Genomic DNA, 14,032 nt, shown 5'->3' with positions numbered 1-14,032 from the left:
GAGCCATGTCCGGCGGTCACGAGGAGAGAATATATTTTTGGGGCAGTATACTTGGTCAAAAATTGCGCCATAAATCAGACTGGGTGTGCGGGAACATTGTCAACAAATCCTCATTTTGGATGTCCGTTTTTGCAAAGATAATCAGTCGTGCTATTCATCACAGAGACTTCAAATACTAATGTCATTTAATGGCGGGGCCTTGTATCGCGTTCTCATATTGGAGATGGAATCACTCAAAAATTCTTACTTGGCTCACTGTATCACCACCAAATGATCTTTCAATTCGAATTTTCCACAAAACTTAGATTATAAACCACATCACATCCAACCACTACTCTTCTTGGACATCACGAGATACGCTAGGACATTTTATCGAAGAAAAACGTTTCTCCAGGAGCTTTTTTTTTATCGATATACCTTTGTGTATATATGCTGAAGAATGTAGAAATGGGAAGGAAACTCTGAAACGATATTTTCCTACATTATCCTCACATAACAAAATAAATATTTCAAAGTGGGATTTGCCTTGCCCATAAATTGGTATGTGTGGGGGAGGGGGGAAGAACGAAGTATTTTGTGATGGCTCTCCCAAGAAGGAATGGATTCGAAAAATAGCGTCAATAATTCATGGAAGAACTGTTATATATTACTGGTACGGTGTACCCGCAACACCCTTTTGATGCGAGGAAAAAAGCTTGAGAAAAAATCCAATTAAAGCGAAATATTTATATTTAGGGATAGAAATCCCTTAAAGGTGATGAATGTGAAGAAAATACTTACAGTAAGTGATATGAATTGTAAGTGATTTTTATCACTTACACTGCATATACAGAAACTATTTACATGAACAACAAAAAGCAAAAGAAGATTAGCCATGAGAACATCCAGAAACATCACAATAAGTGGTGTTTCGTGGAACGTGCAGTCACTTCACATCGACATAGACCCTCGAAAACGAAGTGGGTGGCAGCTATTATTTCGCCAGGGAACTTTTGTATTGGAATAATTCAATGCCTGTATTATTACAGTTCTTTATGTACATGACGGACCGTTTTCAAGAGACCTCCAGTCATCTCCCCCTCCCCATCCCCTTCTGGAAACTGTCTCGTTGCGCCTGTGGTGTTGACTCCGGGATCGTGTATTTGCGAAGCATATTTGTTGCTGTCATTTGTTACCTACGTGGGGGGTTGTAAAGCGTCTAATGCGAGGACAGTAGGTGTGACCAGTCCGACTTTTATCGCCCTATCACTGCTAACATCTACCTGTCGAAGTTCCCCATCGTCATTAGTACGGCTTTACGGTGTGAAACACGTGACCCCGTTTTCTTACACACCTTCCTTATGCTGGACGGTGATTGGTCTGCGAAACGATGCTTTTCGCTGGTATCAGCCGCAATTGATGGCCGTAAAAGACGACCGATCATCGTCAACTGAGCGAGATGTTACACCTTAACGCCTGACTACCGTGAGAATATGTGGTGGCGTCTGCCGCCAGGGGGTTTCCGCCACCATCAGAGCAGCATCAGCGGGAACGGAGAGAGAGAGAGAGAGAGGGTGGTCCTCGAGACTCCGCGAAGAGAATGGGGGGGAAAGGAAAAGGGGAGAAAATGGAAGAAAAAGACTCGAACAATTACCTCACACCCGACCCGCCTCCAAAGCCGCTATTTCCTCCCTTCGCCGCTCGTGCTCGCACCTCTCACAACTCTCTTATAAATGATTGTCGGCTGGTGTTTCCGTCACTTAATGCTCGGCACGAGAAAAAGCGCTACTGCAGTCAGCCTGTCTATTTTAGTTTCGTGAACTTGTGACGCTTTCTTCTGACGGCTCCGCAGTCTCGACACTTGTGTGTTTCTGTTTTGCAGACTACGATCGGAGCATGAATTATGTCATTCTCTTCCTCAACGATGAGGGCTAATACGCGTTTATCCTCGACAGGATTAGCTGAGTTACCTATGTAGTCGGAGACGGAGGTGTGTGGTGAGCACGTGCTTGGCATCAAGGCAAGCATTCCAGCCGTATCATTTACCGGTGTTTTTACAGATTTCCAAACAGCCCTGATGGACCCGACTGTAATTAGCAACTCCCTCTTTCTCCTGCTTCTGTTCATCCTACTTCCGGAAATGTGGGGTGCTAAGCAGTCTCGTGTGCGAGGATCAAGATGGTGGTGAGTGGTGCTACAGTTTCCATTTTTTTTATTTGCTCTCTCTATTGTAATGGTTCGCTTAGCGTGGGCGAGTTGTTGGGTGTAGTAAACACTTCTAAATAGGCGCTAATGGGAGGGGAGACACAAAACGTAGTTGCCAAAGCAAATGAGCTGGTTAATAACGGTAGTTACTTGCCAACCAGGCTATACCCAGTATGGTAGCACATAGTCGAATGTTAAGCGAACAGTGCGTGTCAAGATGACGCGAAACAGTAAACACCCAAAAAGCAAGTCACATTCAAGGAGGATAAGATTGAAATAAGAATTTCCTAATAAATGGTTAAGATGTTTGTACTTTAAACTCAGAGATGGCCAATAATTGTAAAAATTCTCTTTTCTCCACAGGCTCGATTTAGTTTCATTTCTTTTTCTTCAAATTTGATTTTAATAGGGAAAAAAACGAGGAGTAAAAAGGATTAAAATTCCAATAAAAACAAGATAGGAAAGATTGCTCCACAGAGGAAATACATGGGCCATTTGAAGGTGGCTTTTATCGAAGCTTTTGTTAAACTTTAAACCTCGATTATCTTATTTAATTCCAATATCAAATTACGTTGCACAACCATTCCATTAAAATTCACTCACTTGCAAAATATGTGCGTTCCACTATAAATCACAGGGAAAATACCCGAAAAAAAGTTACCAATGCCTTCTAATTAGTACTTTTAAAATTCCACATAAGACACTTGAAGCGATAAATATCTTGCAAAACTTTACTGGTACAGCGTAATAATCTGTTTTCAGCATGTTAAACCAAATTAAAAGCTTTCAGAATTTTATCTGCTGTTATTATCGTTATTTACTTGCTTTGGAATTTATGTAGCAATATTCAAATACTAAAAATGAAGATCACTCACTATATGCGAATTCGGTTATTCGTAAATAGCTATCCATTACTGATCGTGTACATTCTCTTGTCTTGCTGCATATTTCCAATGTCGCATGAGTATTTGTGAATGCCTTTAGCTGGTAGACGATTTTAACGAGTTTGATTGCCTCCAATGAGGAGGATGTGAGACCACTGTCTTGCCCTGCTTATTGGAGGCAAAAATCGTTTGAGAAAAGTTTCATGTTTTAGAGCAGGACTGTCGGATAATCTAAGCCCTGCCTATCCATCGACAACTACGTTTTGTATAACGGGAAGCATATGTAAACTGTAAAGTTCAGTCTATGTAAAAGTGATAAATCGAAGTGTTCAACGGATCAAAATTGAAGCCTGGTTTTTATTTTAGTAAGGATCCCTTCTAGACCAAATAGTGTTTTGAGCTAAATAAATCCCTTTTTTTCAGCTAAATCACCCTTTTTGCACATGACGTACAAATACTGTAGCCATCCAACCGTTCTCTCCGCTATCAATCTAAACATGTCAAAAATGTAGTTAAGAAAAAAAAAAATATATATATATATATATAAAGAAAGGGGGTCTGTAGGAATGAATACTGATTCTGTGTAACCCAAGACTCTTCAAACATGCACTTCGAAATAGGAATGAACTAATATGATTAATGCTAGAGGCGACACTTGATTAATAAAACTTTCAATAGAAGAATTTTAATTCTTAATAAGGTACTTCGGATACAGTAGTATTTCTACGATAAATGGCAATCTTAAAATTAATCGTAATTGATTAGTTTATTCGGATGATAAAATTTTCTTACTAGCCAAATCATGAGAATGATTATGCTCATAACAAAAAAAATTACAGTATTTTATACAGATTTGGATCGCAATATGTCTAAAGAAAATCAAAATTAAATTATTATTATTATTATACTTTTAAATAAATAAAATAATCTATTCAATAAAAGTTACGTTATTTAACATGCTAAATAAAACAAAACGATAAATAAAATTTATACAGAAATCAATGCAAAGACCAATTAATGGAATAAAATATAAACTGATAGACAGGGAAAAAAAGTCTTTTTGTTGTTGTTTGTTTGTGGATCAAATAAAATGCATTTTGCCTAATTAATTTAATCTGATTAAACTCCAAATTCCAAACAGTATGAAGTCGAAAATTGACTATCCTGAGCAATTTTAATAACGATTTTAAAACTAAATATCGTCAAAATCTGTTTAGCCGCAGAGGCTCTATTTATGAACACATAACCAAAGCAATAATGAATAAAGGAATGTTTTTAATGCTTTTACATTAAGAATTTCATCTGGCTCTAGTTTGCTGTTTTTAATCAATAAATTATTACTGTTCTCACCAAAGAGTAAAACAGCTTAAATTAATTTAAGGAAGCAATCTTTTCTCTAAGAAAATTTTTCTCAGCATTTGTTGTGCAAATATTGCAGCACTAAAGTGACCTCTAGTGGGACAAGATCACAAAGTTAGGATTTCTTTGTGTATATTTGTTTTACAAACGAAATATAAGGATTATGGAAACAAATATCGTGAGTTAGATACAAAGTGTGCGTCTTACGGTTGATACTTTATTACCTATACCTAAAGTAAACCTAAAATGCAAATAAGTTTTAAACATTCTAATATCCAGTTTTCTCTTCGATGCACAACAGATTAAGAAATCAGAATATAGTGGAATTTATTATGCATCGCTCGCATATCTTTTGGAAAGCCTGACATCTTCCTGAGAGAGAGAGAGAGAGAGAGAGAGATTGTTTGGGATTACGGCAGAAGCAACTAATGTTACGAGGCCAGTTTATTATGTGTGTTATTTGCGTGTATTCTTCGGACTGATTTGCTTGCTTTTCAGAATGAAGAACTCGAGTTTCAAGGAAAAAAATCCCTGCTACTGTCGTATGAAACTGACTCACTTTCAAATGAAAAGTCCTTATACTTTGTGCACGAGCAAGTGCTTCAGAGAGAGAGAGAGACGTAAAAAGTATCATTTAACTGATTTTTACAAAAGAAAACATCAAGTAAGCCACAATTTAATTCTTAATAAGTTTGAATGGATATCTTGAATAAATAGGAAGTAAACTGAGAGCTGATAATGGCAGTGTGATAAGAGTCATTAAGATATGAACGAAAATATAATTTAAAGAATAGAAGTTCTAAATATACATTAGGCTCGGTCTTTCATTGCACACTTAGCATTTCCTCATGGGCAAAAATGCTGAAACAAATAATGACAGAAGAAATATTTGCTAGAAGAATACTCCTGGTGCATTTATTTATGGGAGAGTTTTCTGAGCAAAAACTAAGCCTTATGAGTCAAAGTCCTAATTTGAGATTTTTTATAGAAACAAAAAGAGCAGAATAGTAAATAATTCTATTACTATATATAGAGATAATTTAATTAGAATAAGGAGTTAAAATATTTCCTATATATCGCATATTACTAGCTGTAGGATGGATCATCGACATAGACCTAAAATAACAGAGAAATATATACAGTGAATATAATTTAATATGTGAAACTTGAGAAAACAGCAAGAGAGGACAGCACAATTTGTAATTTGGGCTTCATTTAACTTTGAATGTCACATTCTTGTTATTTGCGTACGCTGTATTGTCGGTTTTCAATCTAACTCTAAATAAAAGACAGGAATTTCGAATTAAAACATTTGGAGGAGAAAAGACGATTCATTGCAACACATATCGCCAAAGCAAACCAACAGCAGCCATCAAACACGTTTCCAAATAGGTGTGATCATTTCGATGGAAACATGAAATTATGACAATCTCGCAAAAATAAAACACATTACACGGATATCTACTAACTTTTTAAAGGAAATTTTGTAGCTTCTTAGATAAGGAATTATTTTGAAAAGATTTTTTTTAGCATAGATCTGATATGATTTTCCTCGGGCCGCTAATTAATCCTCAAATTGAATTTGCAAAACACTTCCTAGTATTTGAAGATAAAAAGTGTTTTAACTGCAATGGTATACAGTTCTATGATATTTCTTCTGTTTGCAAGACAACATCCTATGTAGTAAATTTTTCCCGTTTCCTTATTTGCATTTCTCTTTGTTTGCCATTACTGTAAACAACTACACCGTTTCAAGTATAAAATTTCTTTTAGTTATTCGTTGTATTAAATCACAGGGAAACATTAATCATCTTCACCTCGTCTTTTAGAAACCATTTTCCCGAATACTTCTTGTTTTATCTCCGTCACTTTTAATTCCTTCCCCCCGCTTACTGCATTTTTAATATTTACCTTAGTCGAGTGCTTATTGTTCCAGAAATACAATCCCATCTTAAAACAGAACACGGACACTTCATCTTAGATTACAGAACTACCTTTATGTGATGATTATTTTTCTCTGGTTCCTAAATAAATATACACATGCGATTTCTGGTTTGAGAAAGCCTGTTTTGAAATAAATTCCACACCTGTGCGTTTTTAGAATGTGCATATTTGATTATGTATCTTCCTATTTCTATTTTACTTTCTCTACTTATCTTTACGGAGAGTTATCTTGTGGGGAATAAACACAAGTGGGTAAAATAAATTAAAATATTAAATTAAAATACTGTTTAAAATGTGGGCAAGTGTGTGGGGTGATGTCAGTTTAATGTTACAAAGTGTAAGGTTTTAAAATCTGGGAAGCAAAGATGGGATGCAGAGTACAGGATTGGTGGGGATATTTTGGAGGAGGTAAAGGAGATGAAGGATTTGAGGATTATGGTGGTAAGTGACTTGAAATTTCGTTCACATTTTGCTAAAATTGTGAAGACGACACAGCGGATTATGGATATGATGCGGAGAACACTGAATGTAGAAGTAATAATGTTTTGATTCTATTGTACAAGACTTTGATCAGGCCGCATATGGATTATTGTGCACAGATCTGGTCGCCAGGGTTTCAAAAAGATGATGAGATATTTGAGATGGTTCAAAGACGATTGACTAAGTTGGATTCTGGTTTCTGGCATATGAGGACAAATTGAGAGAATGCAAATTACGGAGCCTAATGGATAGAAGGAAGATGAGAGACATGAGCGAGACGTATAAGTTGATAAGGGGTAATTACCATATTAGCACGGATGAGATTTTTCATAGAATATCTGGAGACAGGGGGAGAACGAGAGGCCATCCCTGGAAGCTGTATAAGGTGAGAGTGAGCAAGGGGTTTGAGGAGTAGATTTTTTTTCATGAAGAGTGGTGGGTTATTGGAATGAATTGCCTGAGAGTATGGTGAGTGCAAGGAGACTGTGAATGCATTTAAGTTGAGGTACGATGAGCTGTGCATATGAGAGTGGGACCTCCCACGATGAATCTCTTGACTCCATGGAGGCCTGTTGATAATAATTAAGTAATATTTTCCTTGACTTAAGGACAAATCTGGGATCATCTATCTATTCAGGCTTAGGTTCATCCTCAGAAAAATTTGTGTGGTTTATGTAGGGATCAGGAAACGTATTAAATAAAATCACATTGAGATAAAAATCACATATGTATTGATGTAGGAACACTTAAGATCCACTTCAGTACATGCAGAATTTATGAGTTAGCCCACTTATTTTTTAATAATGTATCAATGAATATAATTTAGCATTATTAATAGTGCCAGGATTTTAATAAAAGTGCTAAGATCTAAGAGCTTAAGATAATGTGGTTATGTCGACATTCAAAGAATGTATCTAAATTTTACGATACACTGTTTATATACAATTATATTTTAATAGTAATAATTAATAAATACTATTTTAAATGAGAAAAAATAAACGAAGGTGTCCATGCTAGTGTGTTCAACTGCATCTTTGTATACGACATAACTATTTATAGACGAATGGCTATAAATTAGTATTAGTATTTGTTGTTTCTCTTAATATTTTTGTCAAGATCGAAATAAGGCATAAAATGCTTTATTTCAAATAAGAGATAGAAGAAGAGGTCAGTGTAGTCGCTTCCCTTCCTCTCCATTCTTCAGTTTCACCATTAGTGTTACAACTTGTAGATCCCATGTTATACTTTAAATACAGTCTAATCAATTGTCGCTTGTATCCTACGTACTACATGTCACTTCCCCTACTTCTGCAGCAGCGAGATGACAGAGATCAAGCACAGTTCATTGAGTGGTGATCTCGAAGAATGGTCACAGTGCCATTCATGTCTGTCACTAGTTTTTCAAGTAAATTCATCCTTTAGTAGTAACAAGGAAATGGTCGATTGCTGGCTATTTCCTTGTTAGCTTATCGCAGATTATTTCCTTGGCTACTTTCGTATTTTTTTCTTCTTCTTTAAGTTTGAGATGCTTTACTACTGTTTAATAGGGGAGAGAGAGAGAGAGAGAGAGAGAGAGAGAGAGAGAGAGAGAGAGAGAGAGAGAGAGAGAGATGATGTCCCGCTGCTTTGAAAGAAATGAAGGGAGTACATCATTTTAACAGCTATTTTTTTCTAGTGATGGATAACAATTAAGTTTTAAACGCATAATAACATTAATTAAATTAGCATTTATATTAATTAAACCTAGAAAAATGCACTGCATAGATGGAATACTAGATCTTTCAAAGATTTTTTTTTGAGATTTATTAATTTAATCTCAAGGTCGAAATTTATTGCCCAACTATCTCATCTAAAGCCGAACACTGAAACATATTGTAAACCAAACAGCTGCTAATGTGATAAATGCTGACCTAATCTTCACGGCATAATTCCAGAGTCCAATACACGAATTTAAACAGCAGTTGCTGGTCTGATTGGCCGAGTGACTGGCGTATTCGCTTTCCGCTCATCAGATTGAGGATTTAATTCCCACCGTGGACATAGATATATGTGATTGTCTTTAGGTGAGAGATGAATTTCATCGCCCGGTGTGAGACCACCAATCCGTTTATTGGGAGCTTGAAAGGGGTATTTGGTCTCAGAGTAGGGTTTCAGATTACTCACGATACTAATACTAATCTACTATCGGCTACTAGCCTTTCGTGGGTGGGATTCACATTAAAAAATAATAATAATCAGAACCTTTTAAAATCTTATGTGACTGTCTTTACCGAATAAATGTTTTGCAAGACATTTCCCAGTATAGTATAGTATATTGCTAGTAATTCACAACTCATTATAAACTGCTATTCAAAATAAGTTAATCGATGCATGCTAACCAGAGCACTACACGAGAAAAATGTTATCATTAACACTCTGCTTCTGCTATGCTAATAGTAAGAAATAAAATCAACAATAGAGAACAGCTTTTCATGTATCGACAACATATATTAATCTCAATCTATGTAAAATGATATGATAGATCAAAATGCCAAACTAGCCAAAAATTGAATCGAAGTGACATCAGTTATGAAGGTTGCAAATAACAGAACATTTAAAAGACTGTAAAGAACATCTACAGAATTACAGTATTTAATTGAAAAAACAGGATAAAAATCCCAACTTATTCCTATGTAATTTCACATTAATTTATAACAACAATTTACCATGTTTTTGCTCAAACACGTGTCAACTAAATTTATATTAATAAATTTATAAAACTATAAAAGTCTTCATTACGCATATGTGAACTTTCTAATTATCATTAATCACTGATATAGCCAATAATTCGATTACCAAAATAACACATGGATTGCCACTAGGTCTTCTTTGTACCAATTTCCTTCGTGTATTCTATGCACTACATTTTAAGCGAAGTTTGTAAAATTTTTCTCTTTCGTACTTGTCTAGGCAATGTAGACTTATCAACAAATAAACACAACCAAGCACAGATAAGGTTATACATAAGAGTTAAAAATAAAAAAAAAAAACGTGGAAATCACAGAAAAACAAACAGGAATCATTCATTTCTTACACGATTACAAGATGCAAACGTAAAGTGTAATTTGAGTAGATTAGCAAATTAATATCAACCCATAGAATAAAACTACTACATATGGATGGTATATGTTTCAGAACACACGCAATTTACAGACATAGAATATCAGTTGTGGTGGTGGTGGGCGGTAGATGGCGTTGATGGAAATGATTCGTAGTAGTGGTTCGGTGTAGTGGTTGAGACAGTTGTAGGTGTCCTCCCGCGATGAGTCTTCGGACTCCTTGGAGGTGTCAGGAATAATAATAATAATAATAATATGTTAGCGAAATAAAGTAATTATGCAGGGCGACAAGGAAATCTAATTTGAATTTTGATGGAAATATTATGTAATCCAGATACTGTACCAACTTATAAAGAAGCTTAACACTTTCATTGCCAAGCTGAAAATTGGAATTTCGTGTAGCGGCCAAATTTTTTTTATTTTTCAATTTAGTTAGCGACGTCCACGCGATAACGCGTGATCGGCCGTCTGGTGAGAACTCGCATCGCGCGATATCGCGTGATTGGCAATGAACGTGTTAAGGCACATATATCAAACAATGTTACACCATGCATACATATATAAATACATAAGAAATATGCAGCATAAGAAGTTCATTGCACTCTACAGACTACATTAATATAATAGTTATGGATGTTACACAAATACACACACACATGCATGCTGGTAATTGTCTCGGGCGAAGGACATCTGGTGACCATGTCTTCTGTGGTGTGGTTTTTAAATGAACTTGTCGGAATGCAGTTAATTGGAAATTGCTATCAAAAGATTACTTTCTGCGCGCATTATTATAATTAATAATTTGTTTTTATTTGGCCTATGGTTCACTTGGAATTCATTTGTTTCAAAATTAGTCTCCGTAGAGACTAATTTTGGCATGGTATCTTTTTTTATTCAAAAAGTAATTTAAAAAAACTTACTTTTACTGTGTAAATACATAACTAAAAATAATCATTTTTTATTTTTTAAATTTCATTATTTATTTATTGAAATATATATATATATTTCAAGAAATAAAATGTGTTGATTTTTCCGGTATGAAAAGCGATCGACTAAAAGCTCTCCAGATTGTGCTACATACTGTCAGAAATGCCAAATAAATGTGTTGGAATGCCATTTTATTACTTTTAAAAATATTTTCTTTCAGATATTAGACCATTTCATTTGATGATAAAATGGAGAAGTGGTTTAAAAGCCACTCTGTCAATATTACACATCAACTCCCCTCCACCTTAATGATGCAAATGAATTTTCTGATATTCCGAGTTTCTGAGAGAGAGAGAATGAGAGAGATGTTGTTTTTGAATTATCGCCAATTCTAAGGCTATGAGACCAATGTACTATGTCTGTGAATGGCCCGTGTTTTTCTGGCTGCTTTTCCTGTTCTTCGAAAAAAAAAACTTTTCCAACTCTTTATGAGACCGGCTAATTCCTCTACGCATGAATTAGCATCCTCGAGGATTAAACTTGAGTCTTTCCAACTAAATAGCATCATAAGATATTTTTAATCTTTTTTTTTCCTTTCCAACTAAATAGCATCGGACGCTTGAGAGAGAAAGAAATAATTTGCCTTCAGTTGAAAAAGCCTCTTGAGGATAGTTAATCATCAGAAAATTGATGATGAAGAAAAAGTCCTTATAGAGATTCCTGAATACGTCATGACAAGAATAGAATCCATCTATTTTCCAACCAGATGATGTATGTTGTGGTTTTCTTCCAACTGTGCTACGAATGCTCCATATTTATTGCATTTGTTGCGCTTTTCATTCCTTACTAATAAATTTTATTTCACACATTCATCCATACTTTACAAAAATGGATCTTAAAACATATCTCGTAACAAGCAAATGCAATATTGCTGTATTACGCTTTTTTGATATAGAACAAAGCTGTTCTATTATGAACAATGAGAACTAATTCCTGATTTTTAAACTGGAGGTGTACAAAACTTTTCAACAATTGTAAATTCCTTGTTAATGATAATTTTTTTAAAGTAAATTTGTTTTTTGTTTTATGCATTGGATGCTACATGTAGCCAAGAGACTGATTAAAAAATAAAAAATAAAATCGCCCACAGGCAGAAAACTGGAACGACTTCATGAAGAGATAATCAGAATCTCAACAAAGATTTGTTTCACTGGTAGGCCAGGAGATGTTGCTGTAGTATCTAACAATCGATTCGCCAATGCGGACACATGATGGAAAGATAGAGGAGTGTGCATCTGTTGAGCAGCACAAGATAACTGCTATTGTTTAAATTGCGAAGCTTGAATAAAATGGTTACGAAAAACTTGAAAAGATTTGAATGATCATTTATGACGTATACAGGACGATATGTTGGCAGAACGGGTTGTACAGCGCATCCCTTATCTTGAGGTTCAGTATCTCGCGAATACTTTGGCTTTCCAATCGAAAACATAAAACCAATTATAAACACATTTTTCTAGTATTATGCTTACTTCAATTCCCAGTATGAATTTTGTAAATTCTTATACTTTATATGAGCCTCCGTAGCTCAGTCAGTATAGGCGAAGCCCTTTGGTTGGAAAGACCTGGGTTCGATTCCCGTCAGTGACGTGAGGAACATTTATCTGGTCTCTTTCGACGAAAGGTGAGTAAGCCGGTCTCATAGGGAGGTGGGGGGGGGGGTATTCACCTGGAAACTCGGGTTTTTCGTCTCCCAGAACAATCAAACTGGCCCAAACGCACGCTTCAGGTGTCCCCTGATGCAATCATGGGACACCTCCAGGAATAAGGAGTAACCAACCTATTTCGTAGGATTTCGGTTTTGAATGCCTACACGGTAAAATGTGTAGGTCTACGCGTGAGCATAAATGAGATACTTTATACCGGTGACTCCCTAGATAGATCAATGTCTCTCGGTTGAATGTTGAAATAATAATAATAAGCAGAAGAAGATTGAGCAATTAAATGAGGACGTTAAACAATGGCTATTTAAGAATGATAAATGTGTGTATTTGGATTTATTTTATTTTATTTTTTTTTTTTTTTTCATCCAGGAAACGTTAATAAAGTTATAGACCATTTAGTACTGGGAATGGTAAGATTAGACAGTTCGGTTTCTTTGCTCCTCCAAAGAACCAAATATAAGACTTTTACAATTAATTCTTTTACAATCCATTTCAAGCCTCCAATAAACAGGGTGATAGTGGTGGTCTCACAATGGATAATAGAAAGCAACTTTCACCTAGTAAAGTCAGCGTTTCTTTCTCTCTCTCTCTCTCTCTCTTGAATAATTATATCGCAATAAGACAAAAGATTTTTCTTTCTTCCCATACCTCACCAAGCTATATACAAGTATGATGCGCAGGACTCTCGGATAATGTTTTATGAATCAGTACAGTGAACGCAGACAACCAGAATGCTTACAATGATGCATCAAGACTTCATTGTAAGATTTTATGTTTATAATTTATGTTATGCTTATAATATGCCAATTATATTACTTTGTGCTTCCGTTTTCGCTCCATTATGCCAAAGCTGACAATGGTTATCTTTGAAAATATGGTTTAGAAGTATTACTAGAATTATATTAAAAGTTTCTAACGATGTAACGTTAATGTTCACTTTACGAAGAGGATATCAAAGTGAGGCACCTTATGATGGCTAAACTTCTATTAATCAAATAATTTTATTTAGCTATGCGCACTAGTCATTAAAAATTCTTTGGTTTATGGAATATTCTAGTAGTACGGATCGTTATATATCATGATGAATTAATTCTTTATCAAACTGAAACCAATTAGACAAACTAAAATACGGTTTTCACATCTGAACTATACCATATTTTTTTCCACACAACGCTGTCAGCTTGTGTGTTTTTTTGTAATTAGTCATCCGTTTATCACAACAGAAAATAAATCTCTTCATCGTTGTGGCGAAAACACTTCAAGTTCGTTGTTTTTTTCTTCTTCTTCTTCTTGTTTTACAAAAGTTGTGAATTACGAATAAGTAATGAGATCAGTGAGACGAATGAGATCATTAAGAATCATCTGTATACTCATTTTAAAAACATTTCAAGGATGCAGTACGCAAAAACTAAATAAATAAAATAAAAAAACA

At 35.2% G+C, this 14,032-nt stretch overlaps 1 protein-coding gene across 1 annotated transcript in view; it reads left to right on the top strand.

Moving 5' to 3' along the window:
• The first annotated feature begins 2,119 nt into the window (after positions 1–2,119).
• Positions 2,120–14,032, top strand: part of LOC150109675 (protein Wnt-1-like) — a 63,413-nt gene continuing 51,500 nt past the window's right edge. Inside the window, exon 1 of the mRNA XM_090402939.1 lies at positions 2,120–2,163. Within this exon, the coding sequence (XP_090259065.1) occupies positions 2,120–2,163 (44 nt within the window). The remainder of the gene's footprint in view (positions 2,164–14,032) is intronic.

The sequence above is a fragment of the Typopeltis vanoorti genome, chromosome 2, assembly GCF_054136105.1.
Source record: "Typopeltis vanoorti isolate ZY-2024b chromosome 2, IOZ_Tvanoo_1.0, whole genome shotgun sequence".
In the NCBI taxonomy this organism is placed as follows: domain Eukaryota; kingdom Metazoa; phylum Arthropoda; class Arachnida; order Uropygi; family Thelyphonidae; genus Typopeltis; species Typopeltis vanoorti.
The sequence above is the reverse complement of the archived record's forward strand: the minus strand, read 5'-3'. Positions and strand labels throughout refer to the sequence as shown.